Source organism: Dipodomys merriami, unplaced genomic scaffold (genome assembly GCF_024711535.1).
Source record: "Dipodomys merriami isolate MVZ:Mamm:240054 unplaced genomic scaffold, mDipMer1.0.p SCAF_6, whole genome shotgun sequence".
In the NCBI taxonomy this organism is placed as follows: Eukaryota; Metazoa; Chordata; class Mammalia; order Rodentia; family Heteromyidae; genus Dipodomys; species Dipodomys merriami.
Genome location: NW_027206179.1, coordinates 14,360,424 through 14,381,222, shown reverse-complemented (window position 1 = coordinate 14,381,222; position 20,799 = coordinate 14,360,424). Strand labels below are relative to the sequence as shown.

Here is a 20,799-nt window from a genome sequence, read left to right as displayed (position 1 = left end):
AAAGATGTTTAAGTCTTCGAGATTTTAATATCTGGGGGAAAATCCCTTGGTCACAGGTGCAGTCAACAAATGGAGGAGAGATGCTTTGTATCTTGAGGACATTATTTAAAGAAACTTTCCCGAAATCATTTTTTTTTTTTGAGTCCAGTAGTGGGGCCTGAACTCTGGGCCTGGGCGCTGTCCCTCAGTTCTTCAGCTCAAGGCCAGCACTCTACCACTTGAGCCACAGCGCCACTTCCAGCTTTCGAACCCAGGGCCTCGTGCATGCAAGGCAAGAACTATACCACTGAGCCACCTTCCCAGCCCTCCCAAAATCATTTTAGATCTCAAGACTGATCTGAAACTTGTCATCCCTGAAATAGCATAGGATGGGTAGGAATGTGAAGAAAGCCCCACAAGAGTCTCTGTCCTGCTTCTGAGGGAAGGCTCATTGGGATGAGGCAGAGGAGCAGGAGAGGGAGAGTTATTAGGGCCTCAGACTGAAAAGAGTCAGTGTCAACAAAGTGGTCCCAGGAATACAAGTGTGTACCAGTATTTTCAAGAATTCATGTTTTTAAAGCAAATTCTGACTAATACTTAAGTCAATTCTGAGTGCGTTTTGTGTGTGTATTTGTGTGTGCATGTGTGTATGTGTATGTGTGTATATGAGAGAGAGAGAGAGAGAGAGAGAGAGAGAGAGAGAGAGAGAGAGAGAGAATGTCATGCATGCTAGTCCTAGGGGTTAAACTCAGGGCCTTGATGTTGTCCTTGAGCTTTTTTTCTCTACCCACTTCTGACTTTTTTGTGGTCAGTTGGAAATACTAGTCATCTCATAGACTTTATGCTCTGGCTGCCTTTGAACCGTGAAACTCAAATCTCAGTCTCCTGAACAGTATTACACACTTGACCCACCAATGCCTGGCTTAGTCCTTATTTTTTTCCTTCCAAAGTATCTCTCCTACTGTTCTATTTGTGTTTAAAATTTCAAATAACATTTGCTAAGCGTGTATGTGTGTGTGTGTGTGTGTGTGTGTGTGTCTATGTGTGTGTGTGTAAGAGATGATTTTCCTCTGTTTCTACACAGGGAGAATGTGAGGTAATCTATGCATCATTTTATCAGCAGTGGCTACAATTTAAGACATTATGTACTAATAGTTTGCATTTGATGAAAGACTACTTTACAATTCAGTATGAAGCTGGGCAATAGTAGCTCAGGCCTATAATCATATCATAGCTACTTAGGAAGCTGAGATTGGGAGAATTATGGTTCAAAGCTAGTCTCCCTCTCCAAAATAACTAGCACAAAACTGGGCTAGAGGTGTGGTTCAAGTGTTAGGGTAGAAGCCAAGCAAGTAAAGTTGAGTGAGTGTGTGGCCCTGAGTTCCAACTCCTAGTATAGGTACATACATATATGCATACACACACACACACACACACACACACACAATCAATCAATATGAAAAATATGGTAAGTATAGAACCTTCTAGACAATGGAATATGTCCTATTTGTTTTCTGACTGATTTCATTTTTCTAATGTGTAGCTGCATCAATTTTATTTTTTTAGTGAGTAGATACACCGATTCTTCTCTCTGCCACAGGCCATGTGCATCTTGGAAGCCTTTGGACATGCCAAGACGCCCCTTAATGATCTGTCCAGCTGCTTTGTAAAGTACTGGGAAGTGCAGTTCTGTGAGCGGAACCGGCACGTGACTGGAGGTAAGTGTGCAGACAGTGAGGGAAGATTCCCTGTGCAGGGCCCTGGGCCATGTGAGTCCTGTCCTATCTTTCCAGAACATTCTAAGTGGCACCCAGTGCAGACATGCCAACTTTAACCCATCAGTGATCCGTGATAAGGAGGAGAAAGCCCAGCCACTACCTTGGATGCATTGATAAACTCCTCGTAGTGTTCTGGGAAGTTCCTAATTCTATTAGAACAAGAACCCAGGTGGAGGGGGCTGCAAATGAGTCCACCAAAGTTATTGTGAATGGAAAAGAAATTGCAAGGTGCATCTTTCCAAGGTAATTTCTGTAGAGAGTATAATACTGTGGAGCAAACAAAGCCAAGGTAGTTGAAATGAACCATAGTTACTAAACACAAAGGAATTCAAATACCCAAATCAATCAGCCTTCTACAGATCTACAACAAATACAGCTGTAGTGAAACAACTCCTATGCTGAAGGGAACTATGCTGAAGAACTTTTGTAAGAAGCATCAGTGCATGGACATTTGTTAATCATCAATGATTTTTTTTGAGAGCCTGGTTTTATCTGGTCCTGGTTTGGGCTACCATCTCAAAATAAAAATATCTCTGCTCCCCAGCAAGTGTCCATAACACCAAATCACCACTACATAAATTTAGATACACGATACATATGCCAGGAACAAGAAAAGATCATGACGCTTGAAGTCTGAGGGTTAGATTCTGCCATGGTAAAGTTATGATCCTTTTAGATCTGAGGGGGGGCGGTTCCTCAAGGCTGCTTTCTTCGGCATCCAGCCGGGGATCCGCATCTTGGTTTTCAGGAGCCTGCTCCTGCGTGCAGTTACCAGCACGGTTTTGCTCTGAGCTCTAACTGACCAGCAGGTCACTGCTGCAGTAGCTAAGTTTGCAGATGCTTTCCCCCGGGGTCACAGTGGCTAGGAGGGCTGCTGGTTCCTCAGTGAGAGGAGGACAGATCTCAAAGGCTGCATTTGCAGCCCTCAGCCCCTCTGGTAGTAGTCCCCCGGGATGTCTTTTACTTCAGGAAGTTTCATTCACAAAGTCCATACTAGAAGAGCTGCACCTGATAGGCAGTTCCCAAGCCATGTGCCAATCACAGTTTCCATCGCAGGCAGGCAGGGAGGAGCGTGCATGTGCCCAGTGATGAACCTGCAGCTGTCGGGACCCATGTGGCCTCTGGGTCACCTAGGAGCACAAATAACAGTTCAGTATCATGTCCACATTGTCCTGTGGGACTTACGAATCTTCTCCCAAGGAAGTAGGCAGGCAGCGATCTCTGAAAGCCTCTCCACATTGCTGCCCCTCATGCCCTGCTTCCTCCCGCTCTGTTCTCCACGACACCCTGCATACAGCATACAGCAACAGCCTCTACCTCCGGAGGCTTTGTAGCTTCTTCCTAGGTTCTATTAAAATGTGCCCAAGTTCTCTGGTGGATTATTTTTTTAACTGACCTTTTCAAGTGAAGAGTACCACCTCGGGACACCTACCAGAGCTGTTTGAGAACGCACAGAGTTAACCTCAGAGCTCCGACCTCTGCCTCCTGTGCTTCAGTGGGGAAAAAAATGTCAATGATGTGTTTAGAGGATGTGTCCCAGAGAGCAGAGCTTGAAGGGTCACAGTTTCGCAGAGGGCTGGCAAAACTGAAAACAGCCACACTGAAGAGAACGCCTTCAAGTGAATTCTGACCCGTTTCCCTGCCCAGAACATGGAGGTGTGTTGTCAAGCGTATGAAATGCTGGACAAGGTCACAACGGGAACATAGAGGTTGTGTGCTTCCTCGTCTGGACCTTGGGTGTCCCGTGAGGGAAGGCAGGTAGCAGAGTGCAGAGCACTAAAACCAGTCCAACGGCTCCATCCACGGAGTGATTCTTCTCTTACTCAATGGATGCTAAGTGCAGCAATGACATCTTCTTCTCACAGTTGGTCTGGAGATGAGGTGTCCAGTTGTGGGGTTTGGAGGTTTACTGGTCTCCTGGTACCTGCTGGCATGGAGCTAATGAAGCAGGGAGTGTGCTGGACTTTGTTAAGCTCCTGAGCTGTTGTCACAAAATGGACACACGCTGAAAACCACCGGCTGGACTTTCTGGTCATCCTGGAGGCTGGGAGTGTGGATTCCGGTGTGTGGAGCTCTGTGCTGGGGATGTCTGCAGCAGGGGTTCATCCAGGTTCCTGAGCTGATTGCCCCTTCTTTGTCTTTGGGCTGTACACCCCCACCTGTCTCCGTTGAGACATGGCCTTAGCCCTGCGCCTCTTCTCTTCTTAGAAGGATATCAGTCAGTTTGTTTTGGGGACCACCGACCTCCCAGTGGACTCCTTCGTAAGTTGCATGCCTCCGTGGTTTGTCTGGTTCCCCACACGAGGGCCTCGTGTAACGGGGCTGGAGTCCGCTGTCTTCTTTTCTGGCACACAATCCAGCCAGTGATGGAGATGAAGGCCAGGCTCCCTCTCCTAACGTAATTCCAGGATGAACACCGGCACCACCGAGAAAAATATGCTATGATGACTTTAAGAAGCTATACGTACAGAGGGTATCGGTGAGAGATCTTTACCAAGATGTCTTGTAAAAACTGAAAGCTGCATTAATTTAAATTATTTTGCACCGTCTTCTAGGAGAGATGAATTGTAAATGTCACTAAAATAGTTCATCAACGTGCAGCCTGGCTGTTAGAGTAAACCCACTTCAAATAAATGCAGATTAGAGCCTGATTTTATACTACATGACAGACGGCACTGCCTCAAATTATCAATATATATATATACCATTTTATTGGACAGGGAGTATCATCAGACTGATTTTAAGTTTAATATGTGCAATGCTTCCTTTATTGTCACCATTAGGGTGACAGTGCTTTTATACTTTTATGCCAATATGTCCCCGGGGTTCTAACCACAAATCACAACATAGGAAATATCAGGTTCAGTTTTATGAAGCATCATCTATGGAAAAGTAAAGATGGTTAACATTTTTGGGAGAAAATCTAATTAATAAATAACATTCTAGTCTGGCTCTAGGCCCAGAGTTTCTCCCCATCTGATTATGTTAGCAGCTCTGAGTGAATAAGAGGAGACATCTTTCAGGGTGGAGTGACTTACAAAGCAGCTTATTCTCATCACAAAAGGGAGTTTGTAGGAGATCACTGGATAAAAAGGACATGTTTGCCAAAAGAGGTTTTTCGGTTTAGGGAAAGTTTGCCAGGAGAGGGTTGATTTAGCCCTAGCGTGCCTTTCTTGTGAACCTTGAGGAAAGTTGTCAGAACCACTGCCATTCTCTCCACTATCCACATCTTATAGGTCAGATGTGGCGCTTCCATGAAGGTGTGTAGGGAAATTCACAGGGAATCAGTAACAGACACGTGTTCCCAGTCCTTTCTGTCTCCACCACGGCCTCACCTGTCCTCCTACAGGAGCACAAGGAGGATGTCGGCATTCGCTTTAGAGTCTGCTCCCATTTTTAAAGATACACACACGAGGGGAAAGTCATCCGACAGAGGAAGCCAAGTGCTCTGTTGCTTTGTCCTTACCTCAATGTACCTGGTCACTGCTTACACTCCTCCAGACTAAGAGGCCACATTCCCACTGCCTGACTTGCTTGCTTGTCTCTATTGGGTCTCAAGCCACCAAATTCGTGGGAAGCCAAGATTCGGTTGAAGCAATCTTCCTGCTTTTCCCCATGATACAGAGGAAAAAGAGCTCATGGTGCAGCTCCAGCGTGGCCATTGGGGTGTGGAGCCCCTCACACTCTCGTCTCCGCTGGAGGAGAAAGCCAGCTCCGTGCATGCCTCCTTCTTTCAATCGTGTTTCATCTGGTTGGAGATACACTACTTTTGACGTTGGATGCTTCTGGATCTCGTAACAGGCAGTGTGGCCGTGTCACATAGCTGCCTTTGAAAGAGAAAAGACCACGTTGAGAGCGTGAACCATGAAAATCGTGGCCATGAGCATGAAGAGCGAAATGACCATGGCCAACCTCTCGTTAGATGAAGGGGACCGACGGGAGCTGCTGATTCTTCCTGTGCCTCCCAGACACATCTTAGTCACGGGCCAGATGATTTTTCACAGAGTGAGGCTATGCAGTCTTCTGGAGTGTTTACTATTGAAGAAAAACATTGTTCACCAGAATATGGCTGGAAGAGCTGTTCAAAGCTCACCACTTCCCAGAAAACACAGCTTTCGTGTAACGTCGACAGCAAGGAAAAACTGGTAGACTCCAAGGCTGCCAGTGCTTCCGCCAGATCCTGCCTGCGGGTGGCGCCCACTGCCCTGGGTCAGCACTGACTACAGTGAGGCTGGAGCCCCAGGAGTGAAGAACATGATCATCACAGCCACTGTCTTGCCCTGGCCTGGCCCCCCGGCTCTCCTTCCCTGATCTCTCCTTCCCTGGCTTTCCATGCCTCCTTCTTTCCTCTGTACAGCCCTGATCATCACCCTGAACTCTTAAAGGCCCCCAGGAGTATACAATGTGTGAACATGGCTCTTTAAATTACTCCCCTTTTTGCTCTTCTTCCACACTCATGTCAAATCTAATATTCTGCTATGCTCAGAAATACGCTGGAGTTACAGCAGAGAGAAAGAACACATATCTGACGGAAGATCTTAGAAAACAAACAAGTCTTGAACTGTTATTGCATCGGTTCATGGACCGTTGTTCTCTGCTCTGGACACTTGCAATCACGAGGCCCCCAAGACTCCCAACTCAGAAGCTCATCTTCCTGCCTTGCTGCCATTTCATTTCAGACAGGGGAGTTCTCTCTGCTGAGATGACTGGTAGACACTGGCGACAGTGATTCATGAATGTCTTGCTGGCTTGAGTTTGCTTCCAGCTAAAGGACCCACCAAGACTCTTTTTTGTTTGTTTAAATCACACTGATCAGAATCCCACTAATCCACAGCAATTTCCTTCACTGCTGGAGCTGAGCTAACGAACATGATTAATAATTGTGCTGGTGTTGAATTTAGATCACAGTCACTCAGTGACCTGGAGCTTGATTAGTTATGAGTATAGCCATAGGCAATGCCGGTGGGTTTGTGGAGATGAATGTAAGTTCTTCAGCCTTCTCTCCAGGACCAGAAGCACCAGAGTGGCCCAGCTACGAGACACTTCTAACTAGAAAGGAGGCAACAAAGGAGACAGAGCTCCATAGCTTGTTCAGATCTGTGTAGATTTTATTAATAAAAAAATACTCACTTGAGCACCCAATTATGGTGGCATTAATATTATTAACTTTAAACTTCAAGTCTTCCAGGCAGAATGTGTTGAAGAGGCAAAAAAAAAAAAAACAGGAAAAGAATGAAAATTTTCAAATGAAAGCTTCAGCTTGAACTCATCACTTGACTGAATGGTTGTGGAGATGAGTGAACACACACACACACACACACACACACACACACACACACACACACACACACACACACACACACACACACACACACACACACACACACACACACACACACACACACACACACACACACACACACACCTTCTCCCACTCCCGGGCCGGGGCTGGAACATAGATCTACAACTGGGAACAACCAGCTGAACCCACAAAACTGTGGGACCTAACCAACTCTCAGGCATTCTATGGCCCTCAGTTGCTGAGAATGTCACCTCGCTTAGTGGCCATACTGGTACCTCAGTTTTAACCCAGTACCATTCAAGTAATAGAGTAAATAGTTGCTGGGGAAGGAGAGGAGAGTCAGTGGGGTTTTCAGTATTTCTACCTCATATTCCTGGAAATGTAAAATCAGCCTTAGAAGATAAATTCTGTTCATTTCTTCTTGTTATTGTTGACATACAAAACATTAGAGAAAACCATGTGCGTTGTTATCTCTCATAATTAATTAATCTGTATGTATCATCAGAGTGAGCTAAAATGTCATCTAATGGAATGACTTCTCTTTTCTTAACCAGCCAGAATTTATACCTATATGCTAGAGAAGTCCAGGCTTGTGTCTCAGCCAGTTGGCCAGAGCAATTTCCTGATTTTCTACTTGTTGATGGATGGGTTATCTGCTGAAGAAAAATACAGACTTCACCTTAATAAACTGTCTGCCCATCGGTGAGTGATGAGCCTTTTCTGTCCAATAGTACTGCCTTCAAATGGGGATTGCATGTTACAAGTTCTAAGCTGTGCCATTACAGTTTAGAGAAGACATGCTGGCTAGTAGTATGATGTCCTACTATGTAGTACTATGAGGTTGGAGCCATTTGTTAAGCAGAGTTCTAACTGCATATTGAATGTTAGGGTGAAGTTTTATTTATGTGTATGAATTTATATTTCTATTGTAATGGTTTTTAGATCAGAGTGCAAAAATACTTGTATATCGATATGCATATTGTGCATATATTTCTATTCCTTTTGGTATTCAGGATATCACATTAGTTCCGCACTCCTCATCTTGGTCTTCTTTGAGACAATGGTAACTGTTATATAATGGCGTGTTATTCATTAGTAATAGATGATGACATCATAAACTAAGGAGCCGACTTTTCTCACCAGAGGCAAAAAAAAAACATTGTGTTAAAGTTGGGAGGAATTGGTCACACTGAGATTGCGAGCTGAGACATGTTCACCCCTCTGCCCTCTGCCCGTGTGAAGCCACTGGCTTTGGGCCAGGGTTGGAGGAGGGAATTAGAACTGAGAAGAGGAGTAAAGCTCACAGGGGAGGCCAGCAGAGCAGGGAAGGGCAGCATGTGCAGACTTTCTGTTCTAGTCCAGGCAGAACAGCTTGTGTTCCCAGGCACTGCAAACTGTTTGCCCACTCAGGGGGCAAGAAATCACCTACAGGTATTATTTCATTTCATAATTTTTGTTAAGATAGTGAAATAACCAGCCGGGAGCCGGCGGCTCACACTTGCAATCCTAGCTGTTCAGGAGGCTGAGATCCGAGGATCATGGTTCAAAGTCAGCCTAGGTAGGAAAGTCCATGAGACTCTTATCTCCAATTAACCAGCAAAAGGCCAAAAGTGGACCTGTGTCCCCGCCCCCAAAAAGACACAGAGGCAGGCTAACTTCATGAAGAAAAGAGACAGACGAGCTTACCGTTTGGAGCCTGAGAGGCATCAGAGCCTCATGCGGGTAGGTACCTGGACTCACATGGCAGAGGGGCGGGCAAGGGCGGATTAGGAAGGGGGAGCCCTGGAACTAGGGGACTTCTTTGTCACTGTCCTCTGGGAGAACCGACCCGGAAGCAAAGGAGAATTCCTTCCCCTGCCCTTTCCCTCCCCCACCCCCCCTCCAAGAGCAGCCCTCAGGGAAATGCAGAGCTCAGTCTCCAGAGCTCAGAGCTCAGTCTCCTTCTGCCTCTCTGACATGGCTGCACTGAGGGCCCTGCTTCAGCAGCCCCTGGACGGGAAATGCAAACCATTGTCCACCCATGGACAACACGGAGACAATCCATTGGAGGGGGAGGAGGGAGAAGTAGGGGAGGGAAGGGCTGCATGCCATGCTGATCTGGGTGGCCGCAGGTGGAAAAGCTGTCAGGCCAGCAAGTCCAGGAGGTACTGGGACTAGGTAGGAGCTGGAAGGATTTTCTGGGGAGAAGGAGCCAAACTGAGGTTGGACTTAGAGAACTGGTTGAAGCCTCAGGGTGCTATCAGTCCCCCATGACCGTGAGTGGTCAGAGAACAAACCAGCCATAGAGATGATCTATTCTGTTACCAATGGCTACCATTAAGCTTCCATGAAAAGAAAAATAATGATTCCCAGTTTCTCCTGTGGTAGAAGAAAAGTTGTCAAACGTAAAAGCCCTTGTGTTTTATTTAAAGCTGAAGACTATTTGGAGTCCCTAAATGACAATGGAAACTTAGAAGGGAAAATCATACTCCAAGGGGTGGCAGGCCTGGCAGACAAGTTAGGAGCCGATAAGACCCTGGGCATGTTGTTTATGGCAACTCATTTTACAAGAAAGTCTGCGTCGGAGAGCCCTGTGGATGCTTGCCCTGATGTGAGCAAACCACACTGAGGTAGGACCAGCAAAACAACACTGCAGCAGTGCTGGTCAAACCGCCACTACTGCCACTCATGCTCTGTGTTCCCTCCTCCGCCATTTCTAACTGAACAGGTCAGCAGAAGGAATAACCATTGTGTTATCCACAATGTGTTATCCACAGTCTAGCCGAGAGGCATCTCTAGGGAAGAGAAGTAACTTACATTACTCTACCTCAGTCTTTCCTACGAGAAAAGCTCAAAGCCCACAGCAGAGGGCTGGACCCAAGGGTATATCTGTGTCCATGAGTCCCATGTGCGTGCAGGTATGTGTGTGCATGCATTCAGGTATGCACATGTGTGTGCAGGCATGCACGTATGTGTACTATGCATGTGCATGGCAAACTTGGTAGACACGAGCCCTGAGCAATCCCAGGCAGTTACTTAAAGACACTGTGACAACTTCAGCTTCATCTTTGTGTGGACGAGTCTTCAGAAGATGGGGGGGGGGTCACTGTTCGTTCCTCGGCCTTCGTTCACGTATTTCCTGCCTTCCTCCAAGCATCTGGAGTGGCTTTGGCTGTTATGGAAGCCCAGCCAGGGGTGCCTTTGGGAGGGGATCTTGGAGAGCAATGAGCAGTGAGCAATCATGAATAATTCAGTGTGGTGAACAAAGCAAGCGTTTTATTAGGCTGTACTGTGAATACCTAATTCCACCAAAAATACACACTACTGCCCCACATTCCCAAGGATAGTGGTTGACATGCTTATACAATGGTCATTCATTCCACAAAGCAGCTATTCCATTTAACAATAAAGCAAACCATCTTAACCATCATAAAATCTTACATATTACAGCGTCTGTGTAACTCATATAATCGTCGTGTCTTTTTTGTAATATTGGTGGAGCTTTTCACTTTCATGACTTTGGTGAGGAGTTTTTCATTGCTTGGATGTTTGAATCCACATTGAGATCCAATCCTTGCTGTGCAATTATGCATGCTAAGTTGGAAATTCTTTGATTTGTTTCCAATCAGAAATACAAACCTGAGGGGCTGGGAAGGTGGCTCAGTGGTAGAGCGCTTCCCTTGCATGCCTGAGGCCCTGGGTTCGATTCCCCAGCACCACATAAGCAAAAAGAAAAAAGCCGGAAGTGGCGCTATGGCTCAAGTGGTAGAGCACTAGCCTTGAGCTGAAGAGCTGAGGGACAGCGCCCAGGCCCAGAGTACAGGCCCCACGACCGGACCCCCCCAAAAAAGAAATACAAACCTGAATTTGCTAGCTTTCTAAACTTTCCCAGGCCTTCTGCCTTGTTCGCTTTATCTTCTAGTCTGTTCCTTAACACTGGTGCTTGTGAATAAAGGACAGCCCTCAGGGCCCAGAACTCAGGACTGGGCTGTTGGAATGGGCGTGCCTCTGTGTATGCAGTAGGTGTGTGTACTTGCTGCATCATACATCTGTTAGCCTGATTTCTTTACAAGAGCTTCTGATCTTCTGTATTAGATAGAACACACCAGACTCTTCACAGTCATCCAAATGCCACTTTCTCCCCCACCCCATGGTACAATGGGGGATGAAATGGGAGTGATGTGTGTGTGTAGCTTAAAGGAAATGCCACAAAACATTCCAACGTGTCTTGTTTCTTCTTACACCAACTCATTACCTAGAAAAGAAAAGATAACGTGCACTTGCAACCATAACTCAGCTGGAAGACAGTCCAAATTTATACGGTGGCCTTCTGTGACTGTAACACAGAGAGAGACAGAGCTGTGGCTCACGCCTTTATACCCAGCACCACGCATCCACTTGACAGCACTGGGTCTGTATTTAGATCTCAGTTTTCAAAGTTCCCCATAAGGATACATGGAGGCTTAAGCATTAAACCTCCATTTTAAGGACCTACAGCTCTTTCTTGTTTGTGACATGCCAGCTATCTCTAGAACAGCACCGTCACCAGCCTGCAGCCTGATGCCTGCTCACGTCTCTACCCCTGTGTGCCTAGAAACTATACTCGTGACACGGGCACAAGTGGTCCTCCACAGATTGCCAATAACTGGAAGGAGGCCTCCTGTTCTGTGCCATATTGAGCTGGGAAATAAGACTTCATGTATCTAGAATTCCCACAAGATGGTAAGCTTCACACAAAGTCAGCAAAACAGATCAGATCAACCACACAGCAAATGGAGAAAGAAAGGAACCCCACCAAAGTGACATACTCACCAGTGAAAGCTTTTTGAGTTATTGTAGTCATTTGTGGTGATTTTCTTTCCCTATGCTTTACTTCTTTATTTTTCAGATTAGGTTTCTGCTTGTAGAGCTTATTAACAAAAAAAACTTCCCTAAAAGGTTCCTCAGTCCTTCCACTAATTCCCTAGTCCAAAATTTCACTATGAAATTCTTCACCATCTGAACCCTGACCCACGCACACTCATTTTGCTCCAAATTCTTCTCTCTTCACTAATCAGCACTTACGTCCAGTAGGCCTCCAGCCTGCAGAGCCTTCTGTGTCCACTCCTACTTCACTTTTGAATCATATGCACACACAAACACACATGCAAATGTGCACACACATACATACACACAAATATCTGTGCACCCCCCACATGCACACTGAGAGAGGAAGGAAAAATATTCTGAGAATAAAACCCCAAAGGAAAAATATTCTGAGAATAAAACCCCACTAAATGCATGGAGCTCCATATACTTTAATGACTGATCCTTTAGCTAATATGGATCACACAAACGAAACAAAAAATATTGAAATTTAAATTTACCAGTTGCATCAATTAAGTTTTTTATGTCAGGAATCAAGTATTCTTTCCCTAATCTCTTGTTTCAGGTTAAGAGACAGGCAGGAATTTTATTTATCCTCTGTGGAATCAGGTTTCTTTGTAATTTAGAGAGGAAGATGGTATGTAACACGTGTGGCTAGAAAGAAATTGAGCTCAATCTTCAATCCTGCTGGTAAACTCGGTTTTGGGTTTTTTTTTTCCTTTTCACTTTTTATATTAAGTGAATAAGCCAGACCCAAAGAAAAGTAGGATGCATTGTTTCCCTCATTTTTAAGAACTAGAATATATCTGTGATGTTCTTAACAGGGGATTGTAATAACACAACTGCTTAGTGCATAGGACCATATATAATGAAGCATATCAACATGAACTCCAATGTATGGAAACAAGAGGTTCTTATTAGGCCACACATGTACTTTATTCTTTTTTTTTTTACTTTTCATTGCTCTTAGTTTTCTGTGTACTTTGTGTTTTGCATATAAGATTATTCAATATGTGGAAGGGAAAGGGAACCACAGAAACAGCAGGACAAAGGATGAACCAAAGCAACATTGATTCTCCTTTGGTTCTATGTTGGATATGAGCCTTACAACTTGGTGGGGAGGGGAGTAAGGAGGGGTAAGTGGGAGATAATGAGAGATGGTGTAACAATGATTAAAAATAAATGTACTCATTACCTTATTTATGTAAATGTAACCCTCCTGCTCATCACTTTTTCATTAAGAATAAAACATAAAAATAAAAGTGTTAGGTTTTTAAAAAGAGGTAGCCAAGTAAGAACAGCACCACGTATGTGGTATTCAAGTAAGGGGTAGGTTTATTCAGTAGACCTGCTGGGACCAGGCCAGGTTGGCACTCCATGCGGCTGGCAAAGAGGCTGGCAAAAAGAGAGTGTCTGGCTCTGGGTTAGGCCTTATATAGGGTAGGGGCGGGGAAAGGTGTGTCCAGGTAAAGGGAAGTGGGACCAGGTAAGAGGAGGTGGGACCAGGTGGGAGAAAGGTGTGGCCACATCAGATTCAGATGTGACCTCAGCGGATGCAGATGTGACCTCTTCCAGGTGTCCCAGTTGCCAGGTAACAAGGTACTGGGCGGGGTCTGCTCACCATCCAGGAATGGACCTTACAAAATGTATCTTAAGTAGTTGCACAAAGGAGTTGCCAGCAGCTTGCAAATAAATACGGTGCATCTGGATAAGTGTCATCATTCTCTCCCATCCCTCCCCTCTCCATCCCTCCCTTCAACTTCCTTAATTTTATGTGATATGCATTGCAATTTATGACTGCATTCCCCCTTCTTCTTGTCATTGTTTACCCCTCTCCCCTTGACCCCATCCCCCTTTACAGTACCTGTGTCCTGGTGGTTTTGTTTGTTAGACTGTGAATTATACTCTTCCAAAGAATTACATCTTTTGTGTTCTCCCCTGAATCTGTCATATTTCAGTTAATACATTTATGTATGCTTGGATACCACCCTGATATGTTCACTTATATATTTGTAAATTAATTCTAGGTGCCACATATGAGAAAAAAAACACGCATCCTCTGTCTCCTTGGGCCTTATTGCACTTCACGTGATTTTTTTCCAGGTCCTTCTATTTCTTTGCAAATGACATGATATCAATCTTTCTAATGCATTAGTAAAATTCTGGTGTTTTTTTGTTTCTGTGTGTGTGTGTGTGAGTGTATCACATTTTCTTGATCCATTCCTCCATTGAGGAGCATCTGGGTTGATTTCATATTTGGGCTATGTTGAATGGTGCTGCAGTGAACATGGTTGTGCTGATGGCTTTCTGATATTCTGGTTTATAATCTTTTGAGGAAATGCCCAAGAGTGGAATTGCTGGGTCATAAGTAGTTTGATGTTTTGATTTTTTAGGAACCTACATACTGCTTTCCAGAGTGGTTAAACAACCTTACAGTGTACTTGGGTTTCCACCAACAGTGTACTTGGTTTCCTTTTGCCCACATCCACCTTAGCATCTGCTATTGTTTGCGTTCTTGGTAATGACCATTCTAACTCGGGTGAGGTGGAATCTCAGTGTTGTTTTGATTTGGAATTCCTTTATGACTAGAGAAGTTAAGTATTTCTTCCTTCATATGTCTGGTGACCATCTTTACTACTTCTGAAAAATCTCTATTTAGCTTGTTTGCCCATTTATTAATTGAGTTGTTAACTCTTTGAGGATTTAATTTCTTAAGCTCTCTACATTTTCCATATTTAGGCCTTTGTCTGATGTATAGCTGGCAAAATTCTTCTCCCATTCTGTAAGCTGTCCTTTTAGCTTATAAACTGTGTCCCTTGCTATAAAGAAACTTTTTGGTTTGATCATGTCTTTCTTTGATTTGTGGTGCTTCTGGATCTTGACTCAGAAAGTTCTTACCTGTGCCAAGGAATCCTCCAATTCTCCATTCCTTCCGGTGATAATTTCATGGGTTCAGGCTTTACATTGAGGTCTTTAATCTATTTGAGTTGGTGCTGGCATGGTGAGAGATAGAGATCTGGTTAGCTCTCTACATATGGAGATCCAGTTTCCCCAGCACCATTTATTGAAGAGTCTATCCTTCTTCCAGTCCATGTTCTAGGCTCCCTAATCAAATATGCTTTACTTCTTTTAACTGTTTTTCATGTGTTTTATTTTTTTCCTTTTGTACATAAAGCTTTACCTCTGGAAAAACAACTTGTTTTGTATCCTGGGAATTAAGTGAAAACTAGAAGCAGTCATTTATGGTTTATCCCACAGCTCCTGTGGGTTTAGTCCCAGAAATGCTGGGCTCCTAAATCTAAATGCAACCCAGCACCTCTTAATCTTCCTCCCCCTTGATTAATGACAGGAAGGATTGGGGCGCTGCATGATAACATTCTGTCCTAAAGGTCAGGTGCTGAATTCTGCATGGAAAGCAGGCAATTGTTTGACTCAGAGCATGTGACCCGGTCCCGACCTCGGAGTGAGAGAAAGGACACGCTGACTCATGAGAGCCTGAACTTGGGAGTGCTGAGAACACCTGTCACAGGAGCAGCAATTAACTCACAGAAAAGTGTGTGTGTGTGTGTGTGTGTGTGTGTGTGTGTGTGTGTGTGTGTGTGTTTGCTAAGGGATGATTGTGAACACTGAACTTACCCTGAAGAAGGTTAAAAAGAAGGCAAAGGAAAACTTAAATGCTAATGAAAGAAGGGATGACATTGTTCAAAAACATGTACTCATTGCCTGGCTTATGTAACTGTAACCCCTCTGTACATCACCTTTACATATGTGTGTGTGTGTGTGTGAGAGAGAGTGTGTGTGTGTATTAAAATTTAAAAAATCTTAACTCTTTCACACATTTAAAGAAGCAAAGCCTGAAGGTTTTCCCATGACAGAAGTCCACTTTGCGTGGGACCTTGAACTCTTTCTATTGGGCTTCTTACTACTCACCCAGGGACAATCATAACGGGTATAGTTGATGGGGGGGCAGTATTTGTGCCCATTGATTAGGGGACCCGAGTCCTGGCCTTGTCACGCAGCAGTTACGTGTCATTGTCTTTGATGTGACCCTGGCATTTCCCTTGTTGTTGAGCTTTCTGGCTGGCAGAGCCTTCCTCGTAGACTCCAAAAGATGCCAGAGCATTTCTGCAGTCTCCTCACGTCTGTTTAGGGCCACAGCCTCATAGGAGATGTTAACATGTGCCCAGCACTGTCAACATTTACATAATGAAGAGATTCGCTTGGCTGCCATACTGGCTCATATCCACCTGCTCAGCAGGACAGGACACACAGGAGGGGCGGAAAGGATGGGTTCATGCTATGAAACCCCACTAAGAGAAGGTAGGCTGTTGGGGAGGGCTCTCCACACCACTCCAGTCTGTACTGGGCTCCCAAAGCATGTCAGAGAGGAGCTACTTCCTTCCTGATTCGGGAGGAGGTCAGCCACAGTGCTGTTCTCCTCCTCCATTTTCCCCAAATTGCAACACCAGCTATGGAGTAGCCATCCTGGTAGATGGCTTCAGAGTCACATTCTCCTCCCCTGGTCTGCATGGCCAGTGGTGCTTGAACTCCAGTAGGAGAAATTCCTATAACTTGGCCAGCCGCGTCCCCCGGGGATCTTGCAGACTCTGATTGAACAGGGTGATCTTCCTAAACTCACTTCCCTTATCAGCTTACAAGTGCTGGGTTTTTCCATTGCTTACTCTCAGTCCTCCTGTGACCTGGAAGGAAGGCGGTGGGGTTGCAGAGGGGTGTGTGCTCTCTCTCTCTCTCTCTCTCTCTCTCTCTCTCTCTCTCTCTCTCTCTCTCTCTCTCTCTCTCTCTCTCTCTCTGACACACACACACACACACACACACATACACACACACACACACACACACACACACACACACACACGGTTTGTGCAGCACCACAGCAAGGCTTGCACAGCCGACCTCCGTCCTTACACTCCTGCTGCAGAACAAGGCTGTAGAGCTGATACATGCGACCCACTCTGAGGTGACCGGTTTAATTTGTCATAATAACTCACATCTGCCAACCAAGAGTTCCTGACCTGTGCTGCTCTCAGCGGAACTCATCTCCTGGACTGCTTATTTGGGGATCTAAAGCTGACTGGCTTCAGGATAGGAGACTGCGTGTCTCCCTGGGAGCAGGGCTCGTGGGTTAGTGGTTGGTGTGGGTTCCTGCCATTTCATTGCTTGGCATCAAGAGTCAGCATCCTTTGGGAGATGCATTCTCACTGGCCAGGGCCGGTCCAGAGACTGGGGTACCACTTAGAAAAGTGGAAAGTAGCACCCCTGGATGCAGGGAGAGATGGGGTAGGGCCTTGAATTAGTATTGGCCGGACGAGACACAGAATGGGAGACAATAAGCAAATAGGAGTAAGGAAAGTCTTGGTGGGGTTTGATAGCTTTTTGTTGCTTGCTTTGATTTTCAGCCCAATAAATCCACTCCCTACAAGCCATCCACGTCTTAGAACAGCCAGCCTGTCTGCTCATGCCAAAGTCAGAAATGTTATTCTCACATCTCGGCCTTGGCTTTGCTTACGTGTTGGGTTTATCATCTTCTTTGGGGACTCCTGTCAGAGGATGGCCATTTTTGCCATTTTATCTCTTCTCTGCCCTCATATTTTCTGTTTTCTCCTCTGGAGCAGCCTGAGCTTCCTTCTGGGAAGTTTCTGCAGCAATTCCTTCCATTGTGCTCGCCGCTTTTAGAGCTGTGACTCATGTGATGCTTAACTCCTGCACTGAATTTTAACTTCAGTGACTTTTGCTTCACTTCTTAGAGTCCTACCTTGTTCTTTTTAAGATCTGTTATTCCCCCTGAAGTATTGTTTCTTGTACTTTTCTTGCATTATATTTCTAGTTATTTTCACATCCCTACCTCTATTAAGCACACTCAGTATTTAGTCAGCAGCTCCTAGTCTTGAGGGGTGAAGGTCCTGTGTGGCTTATGCTGTTGATAATGACACCTGCTGATGGATGGTGAGGTGCAGGGCCGGGGGAGACTTCCTGAGCTCTGACTTGATGTTCCCAGAAGCTTGGCTGAGGAAATCCTTTGTGGCTCAGTCAGTGATTAGTTCTGGGACACCCTTCCCATCTTGTCAGTCCTTCCTCCACAAGGGTTACCCATGCAGTGCCCTTTTTACATTGATTGCTTAGTTTAAAATCCCTTGTGACTTGTGTAGCTTAAGTTTAAATCTCCAAAAACCAAGAGCAGGCTGGCCACGATTGTGGTTTTTGGTTGACTTATCCAGCCAGCATCTATCCCAGGCAGATTTCCTTACTGTTTGACTGGGTCTCCATCTGCAGACAGGTGTTTTATGAACAGTCTCCCACTGAGTACAGCCCCAGGCTGTCCAGGTCTCTGTGCCTGGTAGGGCTACCAGTGTGCTCTCTTTCCTCCCAGAGCCTTTGACAAACAGCCTCTTACCAAAGAGAATAATCTGGAGCTCTCAGGAGCCCCAGAGGCCCTCTGGATGGAGCTTCTATAGACACCAGCTTTCCTTTGAAATGAACAATTTTCCTTCCTCTGCCCATAGTCACAGATGCAGACTAAACAAGAGCTCTTCCCTAATGTGTATTTCCTACTGGAAGAAAAGAAGAGATTTTTCGCTTTGCTCCATTTTTATAAATCCAGACCTAACCATGATCCTAAGGTATATGCAGATGTTTGAACTATCTATACATGCAGGGTATGTCAGTTAGCAATCCCTGTGTTGTATGTGACATTATGGGTTAACCAAAAGATAAAACCAAGACAGATGTATATCCTTGTCCTCTGCCCAGGAAATGTCACTTCATTCCATTACTGCTATCCATTTTGACAAATTCTAAACCCATCGCTACCTTCTGGGGTAACACTGCTAGAAAATGTTCCTCCAGAGCTTTTGTGGTTCGCTGTCTCCTCCAGAGTGGGGGACCCACAGTGCCGGTGCACACAGAAGACACTAGGTGGCGCTGCCCAGTCTCGTCTGCCTGCCAGCCGCCCACCCGCCCTGAGATTTGGCGCAACTGTGTGAGGCATCCCAGCCTAGAACGCTTTGTCCTGGGCATGTGGTGAAGCCTCACCTGTTTAAATATTTCATAGTAAACAGAACATCACGCCACAGTGATTGGCCATTTTTCCAAGCTGTGTCTTCCATCAGATGCATCAGATTGATAGAATAAGGCACCTGTTGTACCTATAAACCCTCACCGTGAAATGACTACTTGTTGATCATTTTGAAAAGTAAATTAAAAACAAAGGCACACCAGGCCATGAGAAGGGCAGGGGAGGACTTCAGGTGACCAGACTCCAGACATAGTGACATGTGCAGGGTGGCTGCACAATTACGATGGGCTCTTGACCAAGTGAGGGCATTAAGTAGGATGTGATTCCAGCACCTCAGCTCACGTGTTATAACACCCCACTTCTCCTTATTCTTCACAAGGAAGGTCATGTGTGGCATGCTCTACTCAACTTGGGCCACACACACACATACACACACACACATACACCACCGCCATGTTGGAGGCTCGAGGCTCAGCCTCCATACCTCCCAGGGAGAAGAATTCTGGGCAAGATGTCCCAACCTGGCTGTCTGGATGGAGTCAGATGAGTCCACACTGAGTCAAAAGAAGCCAGAGCAGAAAGGTTAATGGTCAATGATAGAAAGCAAAGCCCAGGGACCGGCGAATGTGACCGTCACCTCCTAGCTGAGATCTCTCTGTGGAAGACACTTTCCAGGGAAGAAGATTCCCTTCCACAGGGTCAGACACTATGAAAACAAGGAGCTTTGACCATGAAGGCTGGAAAAGGAACAGGCCCGCCCACTTGCTCTTTTCTTTCTTACATAGTTTGCTTTCTGGATTGGTGTAGAGAGCTCACTGCAGCAAGGAGAGTTCAAAAGTTAACCCATCCTATTGTACTGCTTTTCCAGGAAACACATTATCCTCCTTAACTCAGTGTAAACGAATTTGATTTGGTTTTATTAACTGAATTTTGTTAACGACCCCAAGTCAATCTTGCCTAGTTGCAGTAAGCTGTTTTGGGCACGAATGCACCATGTGTTGAGTCTATAGGTTGCATACTTCTGCGCAGACTGGCTGCCTCCTCTTCCTCTCCCTTTTTGCCCCTAGCACCCCATTTGGCTCTCCTGCGATTAGGGGTTTGGTGTATAGTTCTTCATTGTTTCAAGTCATTAATTGTGTTGTTTGGCTACTTTCTTCTCTGTGTCTGCCTAATATAATTATTATTACAAGTATACTTTCTCTAAACATTTTTATTTCTTCTAAGCTCCCCCCCACCCTTAAACAAGGGATTTTTTGCCTTTGTTAATATTTTATTAGTATATATTAATTTTACAGAGTAAGGGGTTTCCTTGTACTATATCCATTCATATATGCTATATATAGCATATATATGCACTGTATCCATTCGTATATGTTATACATAATATATATTCTTCGATAGTATTGTTCTTTATACTTTATTACTTTTTGTGCCCTACCCCAGTTCTCCTCCTTCCCTAAAAATTCCCATTCACCTTCGTGTTCTTTTGTTTCTCTTTAGATTGAACATATGTGAGGAATCATGTGATCAGATAAGGAGATTGTTTTAAACATCTGTAAACTCCCAGATTACACAGCCCCTTCACAAATGTGCTGTGGACATGAAGTGTATTTCCAGAACTGCTATTAAGAGGTGAATAAAAATTATAGGGAAATATTTATTAAACAGGTCTACCCTCAACATCAGATGTATTGCCAGTTTTCAAATTTGCAAGATGATATTTATTTCCTTAGAAATAGATTTAAGTGGATTCATGATGTAATGAAGGCCAGGCCTTGCATTAATTGTCCTGATAGCATCTTTCAGTTGAATCTGTTGCTTCTTACAACTTCCGCCTTGCTTGTTGATGTGTCTGATTTCAC

General features: G+C 45.0%; 1 protein-coding gene across 1 annotated transcript in view; it reads left to right on the top strand.

Annotated features, from left to right (window-relative positions):
* Window positions 1–20,799, top strand: part of Myo16 (myosin XVI) — a 368,989-nt gene that overhangs the window by 180,249 nt on the left and 167,941 nt on the right. Inside the window, exons 15-16 of the mRNA XM_070003305.1 lie at window positions 1,580–1,697; window positions 7,614–7,761. Of these exons, the coding sequence (XP_069859406.1) occupies window positions 1,580–1,697; window positions 7,614–7,761 (266 nt within the window). The remainder of the gene's footprint in view (window positions 1–1,579; window positions 1,698–7,613; window positions 7,762–20,799) is intronic.